This window comes from Diadema antillarum, unplaced genomic scaffold, assembly GCF_040938485.1.
Source record: "Diadema antillarum isolate AM-2024a unplaced genomic scaffold, OU_Dant_1.0 scf00000077, whole genome shotgun sequence".
In the NCBI taxonomy this organism is placed as follows: domain Eukaryota; kingdom Metazoa; phylum Echinodermata; class Echinoidea; order Diadematoida; family Diadematidae; genus Diadema; species Diadema antillarum.
In genome coordinates, this window is record NW_027270966.1 from 404620 (window position 1) to 420909 (window position 16290).

At 38.9% G+C, this 16290-nt stretch overlaps 1 protein-coding gene across 1 annotated transcript in view; it reads left to right on the forward strand.

Annotated features, from left to right (window-relative positions):
- The window catches only part of LOC139717592 (nuclear factor NF-kappa-B p105 subunit-like), a 29493-nt gene extending 14497 nt beyond the window's left edge, over positions 1-14996 (forward strand). Inside the window, exons 6-20 of the mRNA XM_071629102.1 lie at positions 249-448; positions 1337-1475; positions 1981-2100; positions 3075-3170; positions 3308-3637; positions 4218-4346; positions 5375-5525; positions 5993-6107; positions 6875-7097; positions 7827-7915; positions 8208-8558; positions 9128-9359; positions 10039-10214; positions 11874-11976; positions 13833-14996. Coding sequence (XP_071485203.1) covers positions 249-448; positions 1337-1475; positions 1981-2100; positions 3075-3170; positions 3308-3637; positions 4218-4346; positions 5375-5525; positions 5993-6107; positions 6875-7097; positions 7827-7915; positions 8208-8558; positions 9128-9359; positions 10039-10214; positions 11874-11976; positions 13833-13927 — 2549 coding nt within the window. The 3' untranslated portion in view covers positions 13928-14996. The remainder of the gene's footprint in view (positions 1-248; positions 449-1336; positions 1476-1980; positions 2101-3074; positions 3171-3307; positions 3638-4217; positions 4347-5374; positions 5526-5992; positions 6108-6874; positions 7098-7826; positions 7916-8207; positions 8559-9127; positions 9360-10038; positions 10215-11873; positions 11977-13832) is intronic.
- The last annotated feature ends 1294 nt before the right edge of the window (positions 14997-16290 follow it).

Consider the following 16290-nt stretch of genomic DNA (forward strand, 5'->3'; position numbering starts at 1 on the left):
TGACCATGTTAACCCTTGCCATATAATTACCTGAGGCTTGTCCAAACTAGCTCCCACTTTATCATCATACTACATGCAAAGTGACTGTGATAGTGAATTATTATCATTTACTACATATGCTCGAAACTGTCAGAAGATAGCATGATTGGGCTATCAACTTGGTTGGATATTCCATATCTAGCGTTTTCATCTCTGTGCCACGTAGATAGATCAAAGTTGCACACCCTTCGTTTTCTGACCACCCACAGAGGCGCCCAATGCCACCACGCTGAAGATATGCCGGATGGACAAGAGTGCTGGTTGCTGCACCGGTGGGGAGGAGGTCTACCTCCTGTGTGATAAGGTCCAGAAAGAAGACATTCAGGTGCGTTTCTTTGAGCTTTCTACGGATGGGCAAATCACCTGGCAGGAATTTGCTGAGTTTGGACCAACTGATGTCCATAGACAGGTAAGGGTGACTGTGATCACAAGCGAGTGGAGGATGTATTTCATTTTGGTCATTTCGTCCTTTTTTTTTTTTGTGAGGGTGATACTGTAAAACAAGGAATGTTCGCATGCATTTTAATTTTGCAAATTTTGCGAGAGCAAAAATTTGCAAAATTAAAATGCACACAAAAATTCTTGTCTACACTATATGCACTGAATGTTAGAGGCAACTCGTGAAACTTTCATGCCACAAAAAAAGGCTGTCGACTCCAATTCACAAAAATTCCAATCCGCGAATATATCATGTTTTTGGCACAGTATGCGCTGGATGGTTACATGATTATCTTAGTCATATAACTTGAGAAAAAACTCAGAAGAGCATTTCAACAGAATTTGATATGCAAGAACTACACATAAGTGAGTTGATGTTCAGGATCATTGTTCCACAAGGCACCCACTTCTTGGGCAGAAATGATGCTTTGTTTGTGTTCAGCATAAATTTTGATCCTTTGTTTTCCATCATAATTGTTTGCATGAATGTAAACGTAATGTACAAATCTGTGCAAAGCTCTACTCATTTGTGATTAAACCCCAAGAATTTTTCTGTAAACATGCACTTCAGATTTATACTTAAGCGTTTTCATTTGGGAGATGGTTGAGCAGTTGTGAATTTGAAAATATATATCTTTTTGACTTTCTATTCATTTATAAGTGTTTAGGCTGCTTGAAAATAATGAAAGAAAGTAAGAAAAAGCAGAGCACAAATCCTTTTGAAAAGAGCACATGGCAGGAAAGAATATTAGTAATCAGTGTGGTGGGATAAAGATTAATCATGGCTAAATTGTCAAACTTGTGATTGGTGAGATGAAATAATCATAAATTTTTCACGTTGATGCATCCAATACTGCAGTATGCCATCGTCTTCAAGACCCCTGCCTACAGGGACACAAACATTGACCGTCCCGTCTACGTACATGTGCAGCTGAAGCGAAAGTCAGATAACGAAACTAGTGACCCCAAGCCTTTCACCTACCATCCGCAAGTGCCAGGTGAATACATGATTTTTTTTTGAAAAAAAAAAGAAAGAAATATATCTCCCTGTATGATCTATCAATGAATTCGGTTAATGTCTGAACAGAGTTACTCATACGGATTTCACGAATATACATTGTTTATGCTGAGAGAAATGCTGATCAGATCTGTCAAGTTTGATTTGAAGATTAATGTGTTGTGTGTACTGTTGTTTTTAAGATTGTATAGAGATGGTAATCTTTTGATAGCAATAGTGTTACAAGGAGTGTTATGATTAATTATCTTGAGGTCATTCTTGCATCGAAGATGAATATATATGATGGAAGTGCACCCAAATAAATTAGTGAACAAAAACACTCTAGAAAGAAATTACCTCCAGGTGGTCGTAGAAAAGTACTGGAAAATTTGAAGGAAAATGAAGCCAAACTGAAATGCAGTATGTGATATTACAGCTACACTTGTGATATGGATTGTCAACTGTGTCATGCTCAATCCTTTCTCTGCACATCAAACCTGCTGCAGATCGGGAAGGCATCTTGCGGAAGAGGAAGAAGCACCTCGCTCACTTCAACGAATACAGCAGCTCATACCAGGGATCGATGGGGGGAGGAAGTGGAAGTATTGGAGGTGGTGGTGGATCAGGTGGGTGTAACAGACCATCATCGTCTTCTACTACTGGTATGCAGGGAAAGCGGGTCTAGGGCAATTACCCCCTGGACGATTGCCCCAGACCCTTCCCCTGGCCTTAACCCTAATCCTAATCCTAAACCTAATCCTAACCCTAACCCAAACTCCAACCCTAAATCTAACCATAACCCTAATCTTTACTGTAACCTTATCACTAACCAGTAATTAGCCAGGGAGTAATAGTCCTCGGGGGATAATTGCCCTGATACGGTGAAAGCATGTGAAACTTGAGAATTCTATCGCATTATCATTTGTGTCTCATTTTGTGGAAACATTGTTCTGTTCACCTGATTTTGCATTCTCAAAGTCAATTTGAGCATGCACTGTAAATGTAATATTCCTTGAGACAGAGAAATAATGAGTACCAACTAATCTGTCTGAATTAGAATGCATTTTAACCACCTTGACGTTGGACTCAATAGCAAGTCATGATGGAATGTGAAAAGACTTGCATACACTCTGTAACTCCTCTTCATTTTTTTGTTTTTTGGTCAGCTTTTATAGGGAATGCTGGGAGAGTGACCTTTAGCAATTCAGAAAACAAATATTGTAGTCTTGTGCCTGTCACTTTAATGCAGCTCATGGTGTGGAAAGTATTGAATTAACAAAAATGCCAATGGTAAACTTCATGAGGATTTGCCTAGTGACTAATAGAGGTTGTCAGTTATGCACATGTGGGGCTGAATTTCTCCCTTCAGCAGATAATGTTACTACTAGTACGTATTGTTATGCAATTCTTTTGTTAAACTCTTTTCAAAAGAAAAGAAGGTGCAGAAAAATGCTGTGTGCTATGTATGCTGTGCAATGCAAGAGTAAGAAATTTTGCAGGTGTTAACATTTTAGATACAATCTTGTTTTCATGTTGTCATTGCTCAGTAATGTGCTTTAATGTTATCAGTTAATTTCTTTTCTTGTTCTCACACATTCAGGAGGAGGATATAACTTCACCTCAAATATGGGATTCTCTCAAGGTTTCAACAATCAAATGTCCACAGCAGTAAGAAACCAGGCCATCACTCAGCAAGGTAAAATATATCTATATAAGAGCTTATGTCAATCAAAACATTCTCATTCATTTGCTAATAATGTATTTGTTCAGTATGATCAATGGGAGAAAAAATTATAGATTTTATCAAGAGTTTGTTTCTGTGTTGTTTTGCAGCACCACAGCAAATGCATACCCAGCCAAATGCAGTTGCCAGAAGCAATACCGGTCTACAAACGGTTTTCACGAAGACAACATCCAACAGTCAGCCTCTTCCCAGTATCTCAACACTGACCACAAAACAGAGGGCCCAACAGCAGCAGTTCCAGTTGCAACAGAACCAGCAGCAGTTGCAGCAACACCAGCAACAGCAACCGCCACAGATGCAGGTTGACATGTCCTTCCAGATACCGACATTTCAATCCGGTGCGTCGATTAGGATGCCCGAGAGCCAGATCAAAGTCGAAGGGGAAAACAACAACACCCAGTACTGCAACTTAGAAACAGGTAGGTTGAGTGTCTTTGAACTGAGTGTGAGGAGGACTTTAAAACTTGTGCATCTTTTATTATTTCTTATCAGTATTTGGAAGAGTGAACTAGGAACTGACAATTTGACTAGGCTATCTCTATTTACATTGCAACACATGCTGCTGCAATCTCTGTAAAATTCCCAAGTGTCGGAGCTCCACTCCAGCCTTGTGGAATTTAGAACCAAGAGAGAAGGAGTGGTAGGAGATACACAGAGTCAAGACCCCCTGCCCTTTGAATGATGAAAGGCAGTTATCATCATGTTTGAAATCTTCAAAAACAACACTCATAAAAGAGACCTGCATTAACAGTATTAGCACTTCAAGTATCAACTCAGCTGCTTTATTTAATTACTGTATGTAAATTCTGCTGTGTTAGGTGAGTGCAGTTGTCATCGATTTGGATCTCAGCATTGAGAAACATAATAACAGTCAAGTGTGATACATTTGATTAATTTGTTAAGTTTGATAGGTGATAGGTAAATTACATTGGCGGGAGAATTCGTAAGTAAAGCTTTTCAGAATTGACCAAGCTTTGCTCCATACTTTTCGCCACCCAGTTCCTTTCCAGCTGAGCACTGATGTACAGCGAGACTGTGGATCTGAACCCATCAACATATCCGACCTCATTCCAAAAGGGGTCGGAGTGCAAAGGTCGAAAGACACTGAGGAAAAGACAATTCAGACTGGTAAGGAGTTGATACTGTCTGCTCCCTTTTCCGTCTTGCTCTTTTACTTACAGTTCAATGCTCTCTGTAAAGATAAAAGGTGTAATACCAGTGTGTATTGAATGATCCTTTGTCATGCATTTATACTATGTTGTGGTAATTATGTTGCCTTGACCAAATTAGTGTGATATGGGAGATAGAAGGTTGCATAAGCCTAAAGTCCACATTTGTTTTATTTTGTTTTCTTGCAGATGTAGCATCATCATACATATGTGTCACTTCTTTATTATAATTTCCAGTAACTTTGTTTGATATCCAGAATTATGACGATTGTGTCTGCCATATGAAGTGTAGTTCTTCAAGCAACAAATCTGTCTATGAATAATGCAAATGATGACACCAGATACGAGACTTAAGTATGGTTCTCAGCCATCACATACAGCATGTTCCATACCTGAAAGTATGTGAGCATCCGATGTCTGTGACATGTACTGTAGTATTTGCATATGACACTGGTAGGGACCCTTTTGACGTGTGAAGAGAATTTATATCTCCAAAGGTCACAGCACTCTTTTCTGCACAGCCACTGGCATGATGTTTTACTTCTAGAAGTAGAGGATGGAGCAGAAAACAAAACCTGAAAATGAAACAAAACAAAGCAATGGAAGTGTTTCCTTATGCCCCTCTTGGGCTGCTCCTTGAATTGAGTTCTGATGAGATTAATTTTGATTTCCTATCTGCTTCGTGTATTCTCAGAGAACTGCAGCATATATTTATTCTTGAAATAAGTCGACTTTGATGGAAAGATGCTGAAAACATGTGCATAGTTGTTCTAGTCAGATCATTTGATGATGTGTAGGCACTGCATTCTTAGCATTGTTGGTAAAATGGATGACATTATGGCAATATTATTGATGGGATGTACAAGACTATTATACTGTATCCACGTTGTGAAGGTGGTAATGTGACCTTTTATTATTTAACACATTCTGATTAGCATTCCCTTGACTCGCTTAATCATGGTGTGATTGAATGATCATGTCCTACAGATGACATTCCCATAGACATCAATTCCATGGCGTGGCGTGTAGCAGAAGTGACTGCCAATGCTCTTCATGACTATGCAGCAACGGGTGATGTCAAAAACATTCTCACTGTACAGAGGCATCTCATCGCAGTTGAAGATGATAACGGAGACACGTAAGGGCCGCATCATGTTTCCTATCAATTCCTTTGTGAATGTCATAATGTGCAATGAATTGAAAACTGACTTCAAACTTCCCTATGGTGTTTTAAATTTTTGATTCTATTTCTTTTCATTTCAGTGTGACTTTTGATTCCCAATGCAGCCTTCTGTCCATGAACAAATAAAAAGAAAAGTATTGTTAACTGAATCATAGTTGGATGCGCTATGTATTGTATGGGAGATATCTTAATCTGTTCCACATGGTTGATAGCTTTGAAGAACATTTATAAGTATCAAAGTAGACCTTAAACTTGTACAGTGGTGATGCTTATCTTTAAGTTCAGATACTTCTTTAAGAATGATTGATATGCTGTGTTTGTAATGTCACATTCTAATGTTAAGCTCCAAAGAGCAGTATTATGAAAGTATGCAAGTTAAGCAAATGCTTGAACACTGCGTTGCACATTGCGTCTGACTCTAGGCCACTCCATGCTGCTGTTATTCACAAGAAGTATGATGTGCTCCACGCCCTTCTGTCAGCTGTCATCAAGATCCCAAACCAAGGCATCGTCAACCAAGTCAACCATCTGAAGCAGGTACAGATAATTGAGAGATTTAAATGTTTAGAATTTTGATATCACAGATCTTGACATAAATTAATGGGTGGTCCAGGATCATTAAAAATTGATATCAGGCCCCCAAATTATTTTCAGTAAGGTCATGTCTTTTGGTGCAAAATGGATTCCTTAGTTTCCATTCATTTTGAGCCACTAAAATTTCAAATGTATAGATTTGAATGGTCACCAAAGAAAAAATGAAGGAAGTTCTTGCATGTGTGCTAATGCTTACTGTTGCCTGAATTCCTCGATAAACCCCAACTTACGTTTCTCACAGCAGTGTAGACGATACCTGCTACTGCCAAATGTGGTTGGTCATTTGGGGGAAGGGTAGCAAAGTGAAGGGAGAAAGGTTACAGCAAGATTGGATGATTACATTTGTCATCCAAACAGAGCCAAAAGGAGATTGGATAATTACATTTGTTATCCAAAGAGAGCCAAAAGTTGAAAAAAAAAAAGTACAGTTGCCTCCACTTAATATGGACTACTTGGCAGAGTTATACCTGTCATCAATCCCTCATGTTAGAAGAAGTCAAAAAATTAGTCATCCGTTTACCGTACATTAAGTCAGAGACATCTGCAAGGCCTTTACATCACACAGTAGCATGAACACACTCGAACAGCACTTACAAGCACAGAGTCTACATGTACCTGTATGTAGTCATCAAAGACAAATTGTTTGACAGCAAGTTTGATGTCAAATTTTGTCATCGATAAATTTCTATGATATTGTTTGGCACCACCAGACCCCGCTGCACCTGGCTGTCCTCACCAAACAGTCCAGGATGGTTGAGGTGCTGCTGCGCTGTGGTGCCACGCCCAATGTCAGTGACCAGGAGGGAAACACACCGGTCCATCTGGCAGCCAAGCATGGTGTGGATGATGGCATGACATTCCTGGTTTGTGGTCCCAAGGCCAAAGCTGCCATCATCCCACCCAAAGCTGACCTGAACCTAAGAAACTATGCTGGTGAGTGTGCACACTGACTGTCTGCTGCAGTGACGCGACATTTGTTCCTGCAACAATTGCTTCGGTCTTATTTTCTCCAAGGATTTATAGGGTTAGGGTTTGTAGGGTTGTGATAGGGTTATAGGTTAAGTTTTATGTGAGTATTAGGACTAGGGTTAGGGTAACACTTTGTGTTGTGTGGTAGAATTTATGTTTGGCTTAGCATGCCGATATTTCGAGGGAGCAATTGTCGCAAGAGCAAAGGTCATGAAGCCAACAGTCTGCGGTAGAATTTATGTTTGGCTTAGCGTGCAGATATTTCATGGGAGCAATTGTCGCAAGAGCAAAGGTCATGAAACCAACTGTCTGCAGCTGCTAAAAGTTTAAAATTCTGTGTTGTACTTTAAACATTCAGGTTTTGATCTTTATTTTCTTTGTTTGCTTGTAGCTCATTGTATAAGTGAATGACTGTTTATTATGTATATTTTGTTTTTGTTTTTTAAAGAGTTGAACCCTTTATTGGGTCATTTTGGGAGATCTCTATGTAGTGATTGGAAGTATATTTGCATTTATTGTTTATTTTTTTGATAGGTAAGATTGTTAAATAATTTCATCAAAATGTGATGAATCCTTTGCCATTGCAAGCCCTACAAAGGAGAAGAAGAAAAAGAAGAGGAATTAATGAAATGAAATAAAGTCATGTGACAGAGTGTATTGCAGCTTCTCTTATCTCATGCTTGATATCCTCAGGACTGGCTCCTGTCCATTTGGCTGTCTTGTCCAGGAACCTCCACATCCTTCGGACTCTTGTTTCTGCTGGAGCTGATGCCAGTCTTCCTGTAAGTTTCCTTTACCTTTTTGTCAGTTATTCCCTGTCTTTTCGAGAGATTCTATCTTTTAAAGACACTTCCAATTTCTCCTGTGTTGCAATCCATTTGCTATTGACTGCAAGACTATTTAAAAAAAGAAATTTGTCAAACTTTTGTCTTGATCATTTACTCTGAAATTGCAAGCTTTGTGTAGTTCATACCAATGTATGTTGCATCAACCTCTGTGTGTGTGCGCACAGATTCATGTACAAACACTTAGTCTGATGTTGCCTTCCCATGATGTTTTGCTTGTCCCTGACAGGACGGTAAGATAGGGCGATCGCCTCTCCACTATGCCATTGAGATGGAGGACTATCCGATACTTGGCTACCTTCTGATTGAGGCAGAGGCTGACGTCCAGGCGGCAACGTTTGAAGGCAACACACCTCTCCACATTGCGAGCAGCCTAGACTTGAGGGCCATCGCAGCCCTGCTCATCGCTGCCGGTGCCGACCCCAAGCAGGAGAATGGTGATGTGGAGTCTGCCTCCGATGCGGAGAGTGACAGCGAAGATGATGGTATCAGGGAAGAGGAGGAGGAGGAGGAAACCAAGGAATCTTCTGAAATAGAGAGACGTGGAAAGACACCATACCAACTGGCCAGGAGTGACAAGGTAAGACAAAACTAAGCATGCTGTGTTTTACCATCATCTGTAGGTAGAGATTACTGTCCTTGCACTTCCTGCCACGGTCGAGAAAAGTAAAAACTTTGTGAGTTGATTCTTAATGAAATGTGGAAAGTTTGTCTATTAGGTGTTGACAGTACTTGTGTGTGCATGCTGATCTTTGGTAATGCACATGCTTTATAGCAGGGCTCCACACTAACTTATTTTTGGTGGCCCAAAGGCAAACATCCTACCTTTTTTGGTGGCCCGATTAGGCCACCAAATTCATCATTTCTGAAATTTTGGTGGCCCGACGTGTGTTTTGGTGGTCCCGGGCCACCGGGCCACCGTTAGTGTCGAGCCCTGTTTATAGGCTTGTTCACATTATACTAATGTTCCATTTGTGAGAGCATAACCCCTCTAAACACATCCTGAAATGTATAGAGACAAGTGCATCAGTGACATTTTCAGATGATCAATATTGATATTGTTCGAAATTAAGAGATAGCCACCCATTACTTTGTAACAATTGCAAGTGACTACTCTCTCGCTCTTTCCTTTTGTGTTTTCAATCGCAGATGAAGGAGATTCTAAGGGGAAGGTCTACGGTATTGTCACAGAGCCTCAGATCCCGAGAGATAGAGAGTTTTGAGATGGAGAGCACAGCAAGCTCCATCAGGTTGTGCAGTGACGAAGACGTTGGCAAGGACCAGAAATACTTTCCATCCACTAAGAGTGCAAGGAAAGGTGTCCTTGCCGTCCATCCCAAGGGTTACAGCGCACTGGGATCCTCTCTGGTCACAGCAAAAGGTAACAACACCCTCCCCCGCCCCCCCCCCCCCCAAAAAAAAAGGGTTTTTAGAGCAAAAACCTAAACCTGCTGTAAATTCTCTACTTTGCATGGTTCAGATTAACACGTGTGCTTTATCTGTCTTCCACACACTGCGGATGAGCGTAGTTTGTGTCCAGTTCATGTCACTGGCTGTAATGCCTACTCTGTTATCATACTGCTTTGGCATAGCAAGCTAGCTCATATTTTCTGGGGTCCCTGTCTGTTTGTTTGTTTGTTTTTTGAGAAGTAGTGATGTTTCTTTTTTCCAGGAAGTGTATCATTCTAAGCAACCTATCCCAAATGCTTTCTGAAAGGAAGACAACATAAGAAATGTTTTGTGACTCCAAACAAAAAAGATAGTGTGACAAAAAAAAAATGAAATTAAAGAAGTGTACATATTTCTGTTCTTCATATGCACTCACTCTATTCAGTATGACTGCATACTGGCTCATGTATATTTGTCTGTGCTTAATGATGGCACAGGCAAACTGGATTTTCTTCACATGCTTTACACTGCTGATCAGCATGTAGAGATTGTAACTCATAGAAACATGTTGCCAAACGTGGTCATTGCTGTAAAATCTAGATTATGTTAAATGTAAACAGAATGATTGTAGTGAAGTCTTGGTAATCGATGTGACCATTGTATTTTTTCAGGTAATATTGATCAGCTCCCAGAGTCCACCGTCGATGAGCTGTCTGCCCTGCTAGACAAGGAATACCCTGTCACTCTCAGCTGGTTCACCCTGGCCAACCGACTGGGGCTCGACAACATGCTGCGATTCCTCAAGCATGTTCCCAACCCCACCCGAGTTATTCTCAGCCAATATCAGGTACTGCTGTGTGTTTGTTTGAGTGATCTTTCTCTTGATTAGCAGTACTGATCTGCTTAGCTGCTGCTTGTGTTGCTCTAGATACAGTGCACTCCCGTTATAACGAACACGGTTATAACGAAATTCCGGTCACAACGAAGTAAAAATTCAGGCCGCAATACTATCCACTCTATGTATTTTTATTGTTCATTTGTTCGGTTATTATGATATTTCGACGTAATGAAAGAAAACTGCCAGTCCCAAGGACTTTGTTATAATGTGAGTCCACTGTAGTGATCAAAACCTTTTTCTTGCTAAAATTTATTACTGATCCTTCAATTGGCAAATCATCTTAGAAGATTACAGCTTATAATTCTGTTTCAAACTGCCTAATCTTTGTAAGATTTTCTGATTTTTGCAGATTTGATTAATCTAAATAGTTCCACCTACAACTTTGTATCTCCAATATAAGGTATGCGATGAAATTTTTTTTTAAAAGTGTCAATTTCAACCATTGAATGATTTAACCTGAAATATAGATGCTGATTTTGCCTTTTAAAGGGACTGTACAGTACTGGTTGAGGTGGGGATTCATGTTTTGAACATTCCTAAGTGAGATAATGAAAAGCCTCTTATGAAATATGAAAGAGCATGTAATTTTAAGAAGGATTCAACGTTTATTTGATGAAAATTGGTTTTCAAATGGCTGAGATATCACAAAAAGTGCTAGTAATAAAAGGCGACATGCCACAACTTTATTAGGATCTCTTTGTTTCACCTTGTTTTTGGATATCTCAGCCATTTCAAAACCGATTTTCAACGAATAAACTTTTGATACCCCCTTAGAACTGCATGCTCTTTGACATCTCATAGAGTGGTTTCTGAATATCTTGCAAAATGTTAAAAGCTAAATCCTCACCTCGACCAGAACTGTACACACCCTTTAAGGTGGGAGACAGTTCAAGAAGGGGTCTTGCAATTATGTTATGTTGTGGAATTCTGTGATTCCAATGAATAACATAGTATTTTAGTCCCTTCATATACTATTACGACAATAGAACATTATGGCCCGAATTCACAAGGTGGTACAAATGAAATACAAAAACCATGGAGCGCCAAGTGTCGCATGGAATATTTTGTTACGAAATTAGTCATTTTGTCTATGAATGATTATTTTGTAACAAAATGACAACATTTTGTAACTAAATAAACATTTCGTCCACGAAATGATAATTTCGGTAACGAAACGGTAATTTTGTTGATGAAATGACCAATTTTGTAACGAAAAATTCCGTGCGACACTTGGCGCTCCATGGTTTTTGTCCATGGTTTAAACCATGGTTTCATTTGTACCACCTTCGTGAATTCGGGCCTATGAGTTTTGTTTTCAAATTGTCAGCAAGCTCTTAAATGAGTAGATATGTGCTGTTTCAAGAAAATATTTTAAAACATAGTTGCCTTCAACTGGAAAGATTTCACAGATCAGGAGGCCTGTGCAAACAATCACCAAGTATGCAAACAAAATGCCTGCTACAATTTCCATTCGTATGTTCAGCTTTCAGTTCCCTTTTTGCTTGTCCCACAATAGCATTTCAAATCCTTTGAATGTATCATCTTATATGGTCCCTCCCATTTCCGTCATCATCTGGTCAATATTACTTTGATGTTTACTTATGGCAGGCGATTGACGGGACTGTGGAAGAGCTGAGAGCAGTCCTAGTGTCTATGGAGCATCACAGTGCCGTGGCTGTCCTGGACAAATCTCTGAGCTGGCAGCTGCAGGGTAAGGATTTAATGCCTGCTTTTTAGTTTTGTATCCAAGCCTTGGCTGTTTTATAACATGTCTTCATTCTATGTAACTTTATATGCATTAAAGCAGTGTATTGTGATTGCTTGAGGAATAAACCATTTCTGTGATGCATTCAAGTTCGTGGATTTTTTTTTTAACATATAGCCTAGTAATAAACCATGTTATTGTCCCCGCCGAACGAGTTCGAGCAGGGGACTATGAAACGGGCTCCGTACGTGTGTGTGTCCGTGTGTCCGTGTGTGCGTCCGTGTGTGATCAAAATCTTCAATTTGCTACTTCTCTGTCATTTATGAGCCAATTTTGATTCTGTTTGCTTTATATGATAGCACTACATGGGAGCTTTGAAACTTCTACACAGAATTTCAGTCGTGACCTTTGACCTTGACCTTTGACCTATATTGTACATTTTGCTACAAAATGCTACTCCTTCGCCATTTCTAACCCGATTTCGATTCCGTTTGCTTTATATGATGGCACTAGGTGAGGGCTTCAAAACTTTTACACAGAATTTTGACCTTTGACTTCTTTGACCTTTGACCTTGATTTTTGACCTATATTGTACATTTTGCTACAAAATGCTACTCCTTCGCCATTTCTAACCCGATTTCGATTCCAGTTGCTTTATGTGATGGCACTAGGTGAGGGCTTCAAAACTTGTACACAGAATTTTGACCTTTGCCTTCTTTGACCTTTGACCTTGATTTTTGACCTATATTGTACATTTTGCTACAAAATGCTACTCCTTCGCCATTTCTAACCCGATTTCGATTCCGTTTGCTTTATGTGATGGCACTAGGTGAGGGCTTCAAAACTTGTACACAGAATTTTGACCTTTGCCTTCTTTGACCTTTGACCTTGATTTTTGACCTATATTGTACATTTTGCTACAAAATGCTACTCCTTCGCCATTTCTAACCCGATTTCGATTCCGTTTGCTTTATGTGATGGCACTAGGTGAGGGCTTCAAAACTTCTACACAGAATTTTGACCTTTGCCTTCTTTGACCTTTGACCTTGATTTTTGACCTGTATTGTACATTGGCTACAAAATGCTACTCCTTCGCCATTTCTAACCCGATTTCGATTCCGTTTGCTTTATGTGATGGCACTAGGTGAGGGCTTCAAAACTTTACACAGAATTTTGACCTTTGCCTTCTTTGACCTTTGACCTTGATTTTTGACCTGTATTGTACATTGGCTATAAAATGCTACTCCTTCGCCATTTCTAACCCGATTTCAATTCCGTTTGCTTTATGTGATGGCACTAGGTGAGGGCTTCAAAACTTTTACACAGAATTTTGACCTTTGACCTTGATTTTTTACCTATATTGCACATTTTGCTACAAAATGCTACTTCCGGCGGGGACATATATTACGCAATGCGTAATTTCTACTTTTCCTTGTCCACTTTAATACTCCATCCAGTTAAGTTTCTTAGGCAGGTATTCACTTAGCAGTTATCAGTTTATGTTGAGCAGGACAAACCTCTGGCAAGCTTTGTGTTTGTAAGGACAATTGTGAAGAAAGCATCAATAGAATTTGAATACATTACAGAAGTGTTCTATGGCCAGTTTTTCCTGCTGCCAATGAAAGCATGTATATATGTTCCTGAAAGCAATAGCAACTATGATATGACATCAGAATGAATGAGGATGATTATAAAACTGCAACCACCAAATTATCACGGTCATCACCATCATCTTCACTGATATTGTAATCATATTCATTCCATAGTAAAGGCGATATTGAATGCTGTTGATACATCCAAGGGTATAGTTGAAAACAAGTTCTTTGACTGCCGTCTTTTTCTTTTTCTATCATGCTCCACAGACAAGGAAGATACGACTTTGATTTCGGTCAACCAGTCTCTGAAGGAATTAAATCTAGCACATGAACGCCAGTGCCAAGAGCAAGCCGTCTACTAGAGCACACTGCTCTGTCATTGAGTATGTAAAGGAGTTGTACTCAGTTTTATCACCTCATCTTCAATATTTTGCTTGCGACTCTCAAGTAGAGTAGGAAATCTCACCATGAAATTCTTTTTTGCTTAAATTCAGACAGATTGCTGTGTGATATAGCATGCTTTTCATGTGTTCATACGTCCTGGATTACATACTTAGCTGTACATAGTGAAAACATGAAGCTCATATTGTGGAGGCTCAAGAAAATATTCAGCCGTAATGAAATGTTGAGTATTAAAGTCTTAATACTCCATGTGCTTGTACTATACTAGTACTGCTTTCATCATGTTTTTTACACTCTTAATCTTCCTTGATAGTCGTGTAAATTGTCGTGATGGTATCTGTTCAGTTATTGCCAATTTGAAATCAATCTCTTTCAAATTGTGTCGATCATAGCATGAGGTTGTCTTCCCATTTAAGGATCCTCTTTCTAATGGGTTCCAGTGATTTTGAGGTGGTGGCTCATCATAATGAAATCTTGATATACCACTCTCATATGGGAGAAGAGGAAACCATTTGCTCTGAGTTAAACTTACCAGAGATGCCAGTATCCTTCAATCGGTGTCTTAAAACGAAATGACTGACATGTTGCTGATGATACACATAGCTGCAACCACGGCGCTTGTTTCGGGTAGAGTTTAAGTTTATATCTTTTATTTTACTTGTTTCATGTATACTGTCTGAAAGTGCACTGAAGGCATTTATAGTGAAGAAGTTTCAAATACATTATTTGTATATAAAAAAGAACCAGTACTATGAAACGATGAATTTTGATTTGTTAAATACTTGGTATGATATGATTTGGTACACAGTGTACTCCCATTATAACAAAGTCCTCAGGACCAGCAGTTTCCTTGTGTTATATACAAATTTTCTGTTGTAACAAAGTCCCCGAGACCGGCACTTTTTTCTTTCGTTATATCAAAATTTCGTCATAACCGAAGAGTTAGGTATACAAAGAGATATACATTTGGGACCTGAATTTTTATTTCATCGTAACAAGAATATTGTTATGACCATGTTTGTTATAACGGGAGTACACTGTACTAAATGTTACAACTAGTCTGTTTGTGATCGTTATTGTGTATATTGGAAGACTAATGTGGAAGAGATTTATGATTCCAGCTGCAATATGTTTTACTGCTTTTACACAATTGAATTTATCAACAACAATTTGAAGTGCATCTTAACATGTTTTATGCAACTTCACTTCTTTCTGATCGCATAAAACATACTGTAAAATCAACAACCAAATTTATCTGTCTATTGTATAAGGTGAGAATTATGAAGTCACTCATCTACCTTCGAAATATGAATTTTGCTTACTCAGAGTTGATAATTTGTGATGACAAGAGTACCCGTAAGAATTCCTATGTCCTTCAAATTGAAAGTGAAATATTTAAGATAATGATCATAAGGACATGAATAAGTTAACAAAGAAAGTAATAGATTTACAATCCGAGTTAGAGTGCACTGTTTGCACCAATCATTCTCAAGTATGAATTTTGCTTATGATTGTTCAGCCATGAGCAGCCTTCCCCCCCCCCCCCCCCCCCCCCCCACACACACACACACATTTTGTTCCTTTTGTTCTTGCGAGTTTCGTGAAGGATAAGTTACCCTGTCATTTAGAATGCTGGTGCTAATACAGTATTGCTGTAGACTTGTCAGAGTTTCATATAGAAACAGTTGGGTATGAACATTGCATTGTTATTGCAAGTTTGTGTTTTGTCTTTGCCTTTTTTTCTAAAATCCTGTTTACTGCTGTATGTATATTTCTCAGCTTGTATCATTTGTACAGGTGTAATTGCTCTTCCAGAGTGTCATATATTCCTATTGTATGCATATTTCCATTCCATCAAATGCCTTTAAGTTGTCATTGGCATTGAATATGATGATAATACTCCCCATTATGATTTTCATGTAAGATACCATTATATTCAGCATGTTTGGGAGAACAAATTGTTTGAATATATATGTTACTATGTGCATTGTGTGATAGAAGTGGTCCACATGGCATTTCACCCGAGATATGGTCTGGTGTTGCAGTGTAAACATTGGCATGTAATTGTAATACAATGTACATCTATGTGTATATAGTTTCATAACAGTGTAGTGTGACATGTGCATAGGCCTATACCTGACATTTCACAATGGTTTAAGTACAATGTATAATGGTACAGACATCAAAACCAAGAAAATTGCATACTTGATTATGTTCAAAGTATACAACTAAATATTTGCATGAATATAAAGTTTTATATTGTATTTATCTCATACACAAATTTCAAAGTAAAAAATGTTTCAAAATTCAAAACTTTTCAGAC